Source organism: Mirounga angustirostris, unplaced genomic scaffold (assembly GCF_029215605.1).
Source record: "Mirounga angustirostris isolate CCGP_5_RB_7025 unplaced genomic scaffold, mMirAng1.0.hap1 SCAF_3, whole genome shotgun sequence".
Classification (NCBI taxonomy): Eukaryota; Metazoa; Chordata; class Mammalia; order Carnivora; family Phocidae; genus Mirounga; species Mirounga angustirostris.
In genome coordinates this window covers 126,633,897-126,648,016 of record NW_026991711.1, presented here as the reverse complement: position 1 = coordinate 126,648,016, position 14,120 = coordinate 126,633,897, and the positions used below count along the sequence as shown (strand labels likewise).

Below are 14,120 nucleotides of genomic sequence, written 5' to 3'. Positions count from 1 at the left end.
AAGGCAGACGCTTAACGACTGAGCCACCCAGGCGCCCTAATTGTCTCTTTATTACATTCCCAGACTCCACCTCATGAAAAAAAAAAAAAAACCCTGAAAATATCGAGGACACTTTTACACCTCCACTCTCTGTCCACTGACACAGAGATGACCATCCTTGTATCACGCAGGGGAGGATACACAAGAGTATTTTCTTTACACAGTCCTGACAATAGTCATTCTACCTCTGGCTGAAGTACATGGTATTTGAGGAGGCTTAATGCCCTACCTGTACACAGTGATTGAAACAAGGAGCATACTGATGGCAGTGCCTCTCTATGAAAAATAATTGGGAAACTGTACAAATACTACAAATCAATGGAGAATCAAAATAATCTCAGTGGCCCAAAGGAAGATCAAACCTCTGAAAATTATCTACTTCAGGAATGAAAGGAAATGCCCAGAAATAGCTGGGAATCATCAATAGGCTATAAAAACAGAAACTCTATCAAGCAGAACAAGAAAAACTAATTAGGAAAGGACAGGAAGAGATATAAAGAAAATAGTATGAGATAAGAAAGAACTTTAAGAAAACTAAAAATGCAACCAAAAAATCAAAACTAATAATAGAAATAGTAAAATGCAGAACTGACATTGCAGAGAATCAAATGGATAATATGAGAAACTAAACTTAAACTACAAAGGAAAAAGACAAAGAACAGATATCACTTATCCAACATGCAGATAATTAATATTCACAAAGAAGATAACAAAGTAAGTGGAACAGAATCAGATAAAACAGGAAAATGTGCTGTAAGCAGAAAAATATCAGTGTATGCACATTGGAAAGGCTTTTTAAGACACCCACCAGTAGGCCTGTCTTAGCAATTTTCTTAATTAAAGGGATCCAGAAAAATGTCTTTAAGCTTTCAGGCTTAAAAGATATAACCTTAAAAATGAAAAAAAAAAAAATAAGGACTACAGACTTCTCTGCAACACTTACTGAAAACAGATATTAAATAAAGCAATATATATAGAATATTAAAAGTAAAATTGTTACCCCAAACTTGCTATGCCACTAACTTCATATCTGAATATATGGGAATGACTAAAGGGGCACTGTGGGTTTGTGGGAGGTCAGGGACTGTTCAAAATGACAGAGAATCATGTTTAAGAGATGGTGAGAATAATCCAGTTGAGAGGAAGAAGCCAATTAGATTATAAATTGTGTGCATTTCCGAACGGGAGGGAACAGGAAATAAACATAATTGAAAAGAAAAACTCCCTTATTGCATCAAGAGAAAGTTGCAGATGTAGGCACATAGGTATGTTTAATAGGAGAGAAGTTGAATGAGTTCATTCTGATGAGCTACTTTCCCTGCAAAGTAGAAAGCATCTGCTAAATGACGGTGAAAAAAGGGATGGTGGAGAATGATGAAAAAGCTTGAAAAACAGTTAATTTAAAGATCAAAGAAATGTAGTAGAACTCAGTAGGTGCTGTTGAAGGTCAATTATATCATGAATTTAAATAGTTACAACCTGCCCTGTTGAATGATTGATTGGGGCCACATAGAAAAAGTAGGAACACAGAGGGACCCCAACATAAGTATGGTAAAGTGGGAGTAAAGGTATGAATAAAATTAGAACAGGGACCCTATGATATTTAGATTAGCAGAAGTATTGCTAAAATTATAGGCTATGAAATCAGAGTAGGCTAAGAAAACAACGAAAGAAAGATACTAGCATGAACAGAAAGAAGTAGAGAGGTCACGCATTTGCACAGGCAGGCAAGCAGGAGAGATGCGTGGTCAGAAAGCAAAGCTAATGCATTTACCTCAGAGACAGAGTAATTATGGAGGAGTAGGTGAGCTAGGTGCAATGAAGGAGAGGGTCATAGGAGATGGGAGTGTCAAGAACCTGAAAGCCAGGTTCTTGGTTATGTCATGGACACAGGCTTTCATAGCACTCATAAATTGTTAACAACTACCATATCACTATATTTTGATATTCTGTATCTACTTCCAGAGGAGGAACATTCAAAATAGTAGAATGTCCACATCCTAAGAGGGAAATTTGGCCAGCATCAGCAATAGTATGTGGGAACTTAATAAAGGCATTCCCTCCGCCAGGGTTTTAGAGAAATGACTATTATTTGTATATATTATCAATAGTTTATACAACTAAGTTTTACAATCTATAGGTATTTCCTCAATCACAAATCTAAGCCAACTCTCACCTTATAAAGCACAACTCAAGAAAAATAAACAAGGTTTTTCTCTCTCACTTCTCCCCCATCGGACCAACCAACGTCTCTTATAAAGTATAAACAATTTTATGAGTATGAGGTATGACTGCTAATTATGGATTTAAGCAAGTATAATATTATTACCATTGTAAATTTAATAAAAAACAAGAAGAAAGATTCTTACCAAAGGAAGGTGACTCCCTCCCATCCTCTAATCCTGAATCTCTCTCTCTGTCTCTCTTTCTGTGTTTATGACCACGATGCCTGTGACGTCGATGACTTTTTCTTCCTCCCAGGGGCACATGAACTCCAATAAATAGTGTCCGATGACCTTCATCAGAAGCAAATGCATAAATTAAACTCTGAATTATTCCAAAGCACAGATGATGATTTACATATCAATGGAACTCAATTCAATTCAATCCAGCAAACCATTTTTGAGTGTTTATGGTATGTAAAGCTTGCAACTTGGCATGTATTTCGGCACTTAGACCTATTGAAATATACCACAGATCTATCACAAACATTTACAATACTAATTATTTGGTTATATATCTTATAATCACCATTAAATTATTGTCTTAATCTCTCTGTGTCTATTCCTCACAGTTATAATTATACTCTTCTCATTAAGAAAATTTATTCTGTTTTCTCCTTACCCTCAACAGTGTTATACTACCAGTTCCCCTCCCTTCACAGTTAAGTATGTGAAACAATCACTATCCCATAAAACAGATTTCACCAATGTCCATAGTAATGCCAAATCCCATGGAATTGTTTTGGTTCTATTATTTCTATCTGCGGCACTTGATACAATTGACCACTCTCTTCTTTATGACCACTTTCTCTTGGTAGTCTTTCTTCTCCTTTGTTTTGTTCATCTTAGTTTCCTTTGCTGGTTCTTCTTCTATTTACCTATTCAAGGTTGAAGATCCCCAGGCTCTATCTTTGACCTTATGATTTCAGCTAATACATATTTATTAAGGGCTCTGAGACCTAAAACTTAATGACAGATTGCTTTCTTGGACTGCAGGCCTATATATCCATCCACCTATTAGACATATTACTTGCATATCCTTCCCACGGGCATGTCAAATTCAACACGTCCATGGAACTCCTCATTTTCTCTGTCTCCCAAGTATCAGCCATTATCATCTATCTTAGTAAGTGTGCCATCAATCCAGAAGGCCATCTAATTTATCACCAGGTTCTCCTTTATATCTCTAGAATCCATTCCCTCTTCAGTATCCCTAGTGCTACTGTCTTAGTTGGATTCTGATCATTTCCTACCAGGACTATTATAAGAACATTCTCCTTCCGGATTTTTTTTCTTTCTTAACCACACTCTTGTCCCACCTTTTATCCATCCTGAATACTGATGGCTTTTTTTTTTTTTTCCTAAAAATGCAAGTGTGACTACATTACTCCCCTGCTTTAAACTCATTAATTGTTCTCTGTTTCCTATATGGTAAAGTTTTTAATACTCTTTAAAGCCAAATAATATCTGACCTCTGCCTATATATCTGGCCAGGCTTCTAAATATACTCTGCCTCACATACTATAAGCCAGTGTGAGCCCCTTAATCCCTTTAGCCAGATGTTCTCAAGTCTCTGTTTTCACTTAATACTCTTCTTATTCTTCCAACTGTAGGAAATGTCTTTGTCTTTCTTAACTATCTGGTGAATACCTACTCACCTTTCAGGTCTCAGTTCAAGGATTGTGCCACCTATAAAATTTTCCATATCCTCTCACTCTAAACACAGTTGACCACTTTCTTCCTTAAGTACTTCCTCTAGTACTTAATAACTCTTGATTGTAATTATTTACCTTAAAGTATTCTTACAAATCTTCCCTGAGAAGGACATTATGTTAGTCAATTTGTATCTTTAGCTCCTGACACAGTACCTGGCATACAGCAGATGCCTAACAAATGTTTACTGAAATAACAAACATTTTATTGAGTGGTATTGTGCTAGGTATCAAGAATACAAATATAAACAAGAAATTATTTTATTTTTATAAGTCAGCAGGTTTCAACCCTCCCCAACTTATGTAAAAAGTGGGACTCACAAGTGTGAGGTATTGTCCTAGGTATCCCTTCCCTGAACAAACATATCATTATAAAGGAAGAGAAGATGTGAACCCCAAAACAAACATACATTAACCTATGCATTCAACACAATCACAAATTTCTGACATTATTATTTCAATATAACTAGAACAAATAATCTAAAATGTATAAGGAAAAACTAAAAGAAAAATAACCAATAACTTCTTGAAGTTCAAGGAGAGAGAATTTACCTTATGAGATATCAAGATATACTACAAAGTTGTATACTTAAAATAATTCACAAATTTTGGCATCTTAAATGTTAGTAATTTCAAATTACTTGGACCATCACTACATTGTTATTTTCTAATATGTTGAAGGTTATTAATCAGGAGGAATGTGCAGAGCAAGAAAGAGAATTCAGATGGACCCTTGTGTAAAACTAACACTTAAGAGAAAGAAAAAGAAATTAAATGCTTAAAAGTAAAAAAAAAAAAAAAGTGAAGTCACAGACTTCCAGTTAAATATGGGAGCGTTGGTGGTATAGTGGTGAGCATAGCTGCCTTCCAATTAAATATGGGAGATTAGACATCTGCTTTTTATCTCTATTGTCTCGGGAAACTGTCTTCTTAATGCCAAGTTAGGAAACAATTTCTTAAAGAACACTAACCATAAAACAAACGATTAATAAGTTTTATTACATTTAAGTCAGGAACTTCTCTTCATTATAAGAGTTGGGGGCCACAAGGCATAAAAATATATTTCTAACACAAATAACTAATAAAGGACTAATAAATAAGATATACAAAGAAATCCTACAAATCCTAAGAAAAAGATAAAAACCCAATGGGAACATAGACAAAAATTTAAATAGGCATTTAATAAAAAAGAAAATACAAATTGCAAATAAATGTAGGAAAAGGTACTCAACTCCACTAGTTCTCAGGGAAACAGAAGTTCAAACCATAATGAGATATCTCTATACTTCTACCATCTTGGCAAAAATTGAAATGGTTGACAATTCTATGTCTTGATGTGGTACAGACCAGTTTCTGGTATAGTACCAGTAGTATTATACAAAACTACCTTGAAACAATATAGCATTCTTTATTGAAATTGAAAATAGCATTCTTTATAACCCAGCAATCTCCTTGAATCCTAGAGAATTGCATGAAGATGTATAAAAATATAAGAGACATGTATAAGAATCTCTACAGCTGCACTGCTTATAAAGACAAAGTGCTGGAAACAACCCCAAAATCCATTAACAAAATGTATAAGGAGATATTCACACAATGGGATATATACAACAAGAATGAACAAACCAGAGATATGTATAACAATATAGATGAATCTCACAAACATACTGTTGAGCAAAAGTATATATATATATATAATAGAATTTCTTTTATAAAGCTTTAAAAATAGAAGAACTAAAATACATTGCTCAGAGATACATACACAGGAAAAGATCAGTACAAAAGTCAGAATACTTGTTACCTCTGGCATAAAGGTGAATAGAACCTGTGACTGAGGAGAGGCACATGAGGAGCTTCTGGGGTGTTAGAAATGTTCTGTTTCTTCATACAAGTTTTTGCTTCAATAATACTTAAAATTTATACATAAGCTTTCTGTACTTTTCTGCATGTATGTTTCATTTCAAAATTTTAAAAATTAAAGAAACCAAAGAGGGAGAGTTTCAAGAAGGGGACAGTTACTAGTTTATATGCTATAAAGGAGTCAAACAAGATTAAGACTAAAAATTAGCCATTACAGTTGGCAATTAATGTTTATCTGTTACCTTCGTAAAAGCAATTTCAGTGAATTAGGAAATGAGTAAAATTGAGGAAGTTTAGGCAATAAACATTTCCTAGACTTGAAAATAAAGGCTTTACAGAAGGCGGTACTTGAACTAAGTCTCAATATTGCAAAGGTTTCTAATAATTACTGATTAAGATAACCATTCCCCAGATGGACAAAGATAAGGGGCATCAGGCACCTTAGGGCAAGTCCAGAGGGCCTGGCTGGGTATAGTGAATATTGTCTTTGTTTATGAAATGTAGATTTGATGGGCATGTGCCAAAAGTAACATCCTAAAAAGTTGCCAAGTCAAGGCTAAAATAAACCATCTGAAACCACATCCAAGCATAATCAGATAAAAGGATGCCAAGACACACAGCTGAACTGATGTCTTGAGGACATTAAATGCAAGGAAGACCAAACTGAAGGAGTTTCCTGAGACAGAATCTTGCAAGGCTGGTTAAAATATCAAAATTCACTTGGGTAAATAACTATGATTGAATTGTTGGATCACATGGTAAGCTTATGTTTACCTATATGAGAAACTGCCAGACTGTCTTCCAAAGTGGCATTTGCATCCCAACCAGCAATGAATGAAAGTTCCTGGTGCTCCACATTCTTGCCAACATTTGATGTTGTCAGCGTTTTGGATTTTAGCTATTCTAATGGGTGTGTAGTGATATCTCACTTTTAATTTGCAATTCCCTAATGACATACAATATTGAGCATCTTTTCATATGCTTATTTACTATCTGTATTTCTTCTTTGGTGAGGTGTCTGTTCAGATTTTTTCCTATTTTGTAATTGGATTTTTGTTTTCTTATTGTTGAGTTTTAAGGGTTCTTTTTATATTTTGGATCTAAGTCCTTTATTGGATATGTCTTTTGCAAGAATTTTCTCTTTAGCTTATCTTTTCATTCTTATAACAATCCTTCATAGAGTGTATGTTTAAATTTTAAAGAAGTTCAATTTATCAATTTTTCTGTCATGAATTGTGTTTTTGTGCTGCATCTAAAAAGTCATCATCAAACTCAAGGTCACCTAGATTTTCTCCTATGTTATTTTCTGTAAGTTGCACAAGTCCGTGTTTTACATTTAGGTCTATGATCCATTTTGAGTTAATTTTTGTGAAAGGTGTAAGATCTCCATCTAGATTCTAATCTAAATACTGAATTCACTCATTAGGTATTTGCTCCAATAAGTTGAAAGCTAATGTCCACACAAAAACCAGCACACAAATGTTTATAGCAGCTTTATTCATAATTGTCAAAATATGGGAAACAACTAAGATGTTTTTTAAATGAATAACCAAACTGTTGTATGGCATACAATGGAGTATTATTAAACAATAAAAAGAAATGAGCTATCTACCATGAAAAAATGGAGAAACCTTAAATTAATATCGCTAATTGAAGAAGTCAGTGAAAAAGCTATGTACCATAGGATTCCAACTATGTGAAATTCTGGAAAAGGTGAAACTATAGAGACAGTAAAACTACCAAATGTTTCCAGGGGTTCATGGATAGGTGGTAGGGATATTTAAATAGAGCACAGGGCATTTTTAGAGAAGTGATACTATCTTGTATGATACTGTAATGGTGGATATGTAATACTACACATTTGTCAAAAGCCATAGAAATATAAAAAAACAAAGAGTGAACCCTAATGTAAACTATGAAATGTAGTTAAAAATTATCTTCTAATACTGGTTCATCAATTGTAACAAATGTATTCCACTAATGAAAAATGTTAGTAATAGGGGAAACCATGTGCAGGAAGGAGAGGGGCATATGGGAACTTTCTCTACTTTCTGCGCTATCTCCGCAAACCTAAAACTGCTCTAAAAAATAGTTTTTTAATTAAAAAAAAAAGCCAAGACTCATAGCTCATAGTAAATTACATGTAAGGGGGGAGAGGACTAACACTGTGTTCTTATGGTAATATATTTTATGAAAATTTATTAATGTAAAATATCTTCATGATGGGAGGTACTTGAGTGTCTGTGGACATGTTGAGAAACTAAGAGGAAATAGAGGCATAGATACGTTCAGGTTGGATTTAATGGAATGTATTTATGTGATTTGCAGGCACCTCCATATATGAGTAAGTTATTGTTAGCTATCCTAGAATTGGAATAGCTTCCAGGAATACTCCTTGTACCCACTGTGCTAAATTCACTTGACATCGTGACACCAAGGTTCAGGGCTGAAGTGGTATTACAAGATGCAGAGAATCACAATCTGCCTCACATTGGAAGTATGTGAGTAGTAGAGAAGAAGCAAAATTTCAATTGTATAGAGCCAGAGTTCATCTCCAGAAAATTCTAAATCTTACAGGATATATATACAAGAAACTTGACAGAAGTTTTCTTAAATTTTAAGACCACCCCAAACATTTTTGTGAAATTATAAATAAGTTGTAAAGATGAAAGAAACCTTTCTAGACTACGTTAGTAAAAAATAAATTTTAATTAATAATGATAAAGAGTGCCTGGGTGGCTCAGTCGTTAAGCGACTGCCTTCGGCTTGGGTCATGATCCCAGGGTCCTGGGATCGAGCCCCACATCGGGCTCCCTGCTCAGCGGGAAGCCTGCTTCTCCCTCTCCCACTCCCCCTGCTTGTGTTCCCTCTCGCGCTGTCTCTCTCTGTCAAATAAATAAATTTTTAAAAATTAATGATAAGGATAGAGTTAATTTTCCATATCCCCATCAGAAAATGATATTTAAAAATCGTTGACATTAGGGGTCAAAAATTTAGGGGGGAAAAGTATTACAGAGGTATGTCAGTTCATTTTTAAAAGTATGCTATTTCTCCAAATGTTACAATTTTGTGCTATGTATCACTTTCCAAATAAGTATTTGTTGATTTTTTCTCATTCTAAATAAATATCTACCTTTGTACCTAATTTATATTCAAATGTTGACTTTTTTCCCCCTAGAGAACCCTCAAAAATGCATAAGCTTTAGGACCCACAAAACCTAAATCTGCCCTAAGGCCACCTGTTGGTGAGTAGCCCCCAATTTTGTGTCTCCATCTCAAACCTCTTTCTCAGACTCCAAACTGACATATCCAAGCACTCATCTGACACCTCCACTGCATGTCTGAAATACAACTGGAAATCAACACATACTAAAGTAAACTCTTATTCTTCTCCATCCCAACTCCTTCCTATAAACTGCTCCCCCACAATCTTGTCCATCTCAGTTAATGACAAAACAATTTTCTAGTTGCTCAGAACAAGTGTCTTGGAGTCATTGTAGACTCCTCTCTTTTTCTTAAGCCTACAACTGATCCAACAGGAAACCTATTGGAGCAACCTGCAAAATATATCCAGAATTTGTCCACTTATTATTTCACTTCACCACCCTGGGTCAGGGCCACATCAGACCCAACCTGGATGACTGCAACAGTCTCCTGACAGGCCTTTGTGAGTCTACCTTTAGCCCCATGGTCTGCACCAAACACAACAGCCAGTGTAGTCCTCTTAAAATGCAGGTTAGATCATGTCATTCATTTATCCTTCTAATGTTACCCTATTTTACTCAGAGAAAAGGACAAGATTTTTCTAGGGCTCTCCAAGGACTTGTGTGATCTTCCCACCCCCCCTCCTATTAGGTCTCTGATCTCTTCTCCTGCTGATCTCCTCCTCACCCCACTTCACTTCAGCCACACTGGCCTCCCTGCTGTACTCACTGCCCATCCTGGGAACTTGCCTCTGTCTTTTTTCACTACCTGAAATATTCTTCCTACTTAGGTAATTCCTCACTTCTTTCAAGCCTTTGTTCATATTTCACCTTCTCAGCAAAGCCTACACTAAACACCTACTTAATATTACACCCTACCCTTTCTGACCCTTTATGCTTCTCAGACTCTTCTATTTTTATTTTTTCTATAGCACTTACATATAATTAACTTATATTTAGTCTTTACTTTCTAGTTCCCCTCCAAAGGTTTTCAACATAAGAAGAGCAGGGATTTTTTATTTTTTCACTGAGGTATCCTAAAAGTACCTAGAACACTACTTGATAGTTCTTGATGCTCAATAAATTCTTATTGAGTATATAAATCTTTTGCAAAAAAATAGAGATGATATTTTTAAGTGAAATATATAGATAACAGACATAATAATGCATTGGCTACTAAACACATTAAAAAACTTAATGGGAAAAAAAGGTATGGCCACAGATTTCAAAGCAACAGTAATGAAAAAGCCACAATTTATGGCTATGAAACCATAGAGAAAATATTTCCTGTTTCTGCATGGTTAGACTTCTAAAGCAAAGAAAACTGGAATCTGGATTAAAGGACAAGCTCTAGAGGTTAAAGGTTGACTAAAAGATAGAGACCTCTAAAGAGATGTAGACATTTATCTTCCAGATTTATGTCTTTACATTGCAAAAGATAATAAATCCCCAAAGCTATTGGTTTATATTCCAAAGGGTTTAAACTAGGGACCTTCCTCTTCTCTTCCTTGAGATTTGATTCTATAAGGTAGATAAGATTTCTCTCTCTCTCTCTCTCAGGAGGGGAAAAGGCAGCTGTAGATAAATTCCTATATAAACTCCCAGATTCATAATTTTAGGGCTCCCTTCCTGTGCATATAACAATCTGGTTCTCATCACATCACCTTAAAGGGAAAGAAGGGGGCATGAAGAACCAATGTGTTTATTGTGTAAGTAGTAACAGCCTCCAATCCAGAAACCACCTCATGTTTGCTTTTAGAACAAAATCAATAAATGTAGATATTAAAAACACCAATGGGTTTAAGAGACTTTCTACAAAGACTGTATGAGAATATAATAGATATAAAATATTAAACATGAGGCCTATTACACAGCAGACACTCATACTTCTTAGTTCCCTTTCCCCTTCATACTGCTCACCTCTCAGTGGCTCAAAGGAATAAGAAGACAGAATAAAATTTTCCTGTCCTATCTCATTGTCTTCCTGTTTCCTTCTATATTGCCAGCTTTTCTAATCCCAACTATAATAACCCTGGCTTAAGCAACTAGGGAATCACATTAGATCCTGTGGAAAACAGTATACAAATAAAATTTCCAGGGTAACATTTCCATAAATTTTTCCAAAAACATTATATCCAAAATTGAATTTTCCATCCTAGGAGACATCACTTAAGAAGACAAAGAATCCAAATAATGATAAATGTCATTGTTCAGAAATCACTTGAATATTATTAAACCTAAACTATTTTTAAGATTATATAAGGAATAATTTTATCTTATGATATACAAAGTCCAAAAATTTAGTTAAAAGAGGGAATCTCAAATGAACATTTCTTAAGTTAATCAAAATAGTCAATAATTAATTTCATATCACATCAAAACCCCAAAATTAATAAAAATGCAAAATCATTTAGATACAAATATATTTCAAAAATATTAGTAAGAATAGGACAGTGCTATTAAAAGATTTTTTTTTGAGATAAGCACAGAACACTAGAATTTATTCAGAATTTACCTATATGTCACTTGAGAGAAAATACAACTTCCCCATTAGAAAAACAAGGGTTCCAAATTAATAAAATTACGAATGAAAGGGGAGCGATCACGACTAACACCAAGGAAATAGAAACAATTATTAGAAATTATTATCAATGACTATATGCCAAGAAACTGAGCAATCTGGATGAAATGGAGGCCTTCCTGGAAACCTATAAGCTGCCAAGACTGAAACAGGAAGAAATTGACAACCTGAATAGGCCAATAACCAGTAACGAGATTGAAACAGTGATCAAAAACCTCCCAGGGCGCCTGGGTGGCTCAGTTGGTTAAGCGACTGCCTTCAGCTCAGGTCATGATCCTGGAGTCCCGGGATCGAGTTCCACATCAGGCTCCCTGCTCGGCAGGGAGTCTGCTTCTCCCTCTGACCCTCCTCCCTCTCATGCTCTCTGTCTCTCATTGTCTCTCTCGCAAATAAATAAAGTCTTAAAAAAAAAAAAAAAAAAAACTCCCAAAAAACAAGAGTCCAGGGCTTGATGGATTCCCTGGGGAATTCTACCAAACATTCAAAGAAGAAATAATACCTATTCTACTGAAGCTGTTTCAAAAAATAGAAACAGAAGGAAAACTTCCAGACTCATTCTATGAGGCCAGCATTACCTTAATCCCCAAACCAGGCAAACACCCCATCAAAAAGGAGAATTTCAGACTGATATCCCTGACGAATATGGATTCCAAAATCCTCAACAAAATCCTAGCTAATAGGATCTAATAATACATTAAAAGGATCATCTACCACGACCAAGTGGGATTTATCCCTGGGATGCAAGGGTAGTTCAACATTTGCAAATCAATCAATGTGATAGAACACATTAATCAGAGGAGGGAGAAGAACAATATGGTCCTCTCAATTGATGCAGAAAAAGCATTTGACAAAATACAACATCCTTTCCTGATTAAAACTCTTCAGAGTATAGGGATAGAGGGAACATTCCTCAAGTTCATAAAATTCATCTATGAAAAACCCACAGCGAATATCATCCTCAATGGGGAAAAGCTGAAAGCCTTTCCCTTAAGATCAGGAACACGTCAAGGATGCCCACTCTCGCCACTACTGTTCAACATAGTACTAGAAGTCCTAGCAACAGCAATCAGACAACAAAAAGAAATAAAAGGTATTCGAATTGGCAAAGAAGAAGTCAAACTCTCTCTTTTTGCAAACAACATGACACTCTATGTGGAAAACCCAAAAGACTCCACCCCCAAATTACTAGAACTCATACAGCAATTCAGTAATGTGGCAGGATACAAAATCAATGCACAGAAATCAGGTGCTTTCTTGAGAGCTTGTTTGGAGGTTCTAGCAGGGGAGCGCAGCTACTCGTATACCCTTGACCGAAGAACGGTCCTCCTCTATCGGGGAAGGTCGTCCTCTTTGACCGAGCGCACAGCTTCAGGAGGGACGCACATGGAGCGGTGAGGGAGGAAGGGGACACCCACCTAGCCAGCCAGATCAGCCGAATCAACCCTGGCGATCAATGGGGTGACAGATGTCACAGCCAGATCGCCCTCACATCCATCAGTTGCTTTCTTATACACTAACAATGCAACTGTAGAAAGAGAAATTAGAGAAACGATTCCATTTACAATTGCACAAGAAACCATAAGATACCTCGGAATAAACCTAACCAAAGAGGTAAAGGATCTATACTCTAGGAACTACAGAACACTCATGAAAGAAATTGAAGAAGACACAAAAAGATGGAAAAATATTCCACGCTCATGGATTAGAAGAATAAACATTGTTAAAATGTCTATGCTACCCAGAGCAATCTATACCTTCAATGCCATCCCGATCAAAATTCCAATGACATTTTTCAAAGTGCTGGAACAAACAATCCTAAAATTTGTATGGAATCAGAAAAGACCCCAAATCACCAAGGAAATGTTGAAAAAGAGACACAAAGCTGGTGGCATCACGTTGCCCGATTTCAAGCTATATTACAAAGCTGTGATCACCAAGACAGCATGGTACTGGCACAAAAACAGACATATAGACCAATGGAACAAAATAGAGAACCCAGATATGGACCCTCAATTCTATGGTCAAATAATCTTTGACAAAGCAGGAAAAAACATGCAATGGAAAAAAGACAGTCTCTTCAATAAATGGTGCTGGGAAAATTGGACAGCCACATGCAGAAGAATGAAACTCGACCATTCTCTAACACCATACACAAAGATAAACTCAAAATGGATGAAAGACCTCAATGTGAGACAGGAATCCATCAAAATCCTAGAGGAGAACATAGGCAGTAACCTCTTTGACATCGCCCACAGCAACTTCTTTCAAGATACATCTCCAAAAGCTAGTGAAACTAAAGCAAAAATGAACTTTTGGGACTTCGTCAAGATAAAAAGCTTCTGCACAGCAAAGGAAACAGTCAACAAAACAAAGAGGCAATCCACAGAATGGGAGAAGATATTTGCAAATGACACTACAGATAAAGGGCTGGTATCCAAGATCTATAAAGAACTTCTCAAACTCAACACCCAAAAAACAAATAATCAAGTCAAAAGATGGGCAG

The 14,120-nt window shown here is 35.8% G+C and overlaps 1 protein-coding gene across 3 annotated transcripts in view; it reads right to left on the bottom strand.

Annotated features, from left to right (window-relative positions):
• Positions 1-14,120, bottom strand: part of SLC4A10 (solute carrier family 4 member 10) — a 306,787-nt gene that overhangs the window by 160,214 nt on the left and 132,453 nt on the right. For all 3 annotated transcript variants that reach the window (XM_045868750.2, XM_045868751.2, XM_045868752.2), the window contains one exon: positions 2,409-2,555. In XM_045868750.2, coding sequence (XP_045724706.1) covers positions 2,409-2,555 — 147 coding nt within the window. The remainder of the gene's footprint in view (positions 1-2,408; positions 2,556-14,120) is intronic.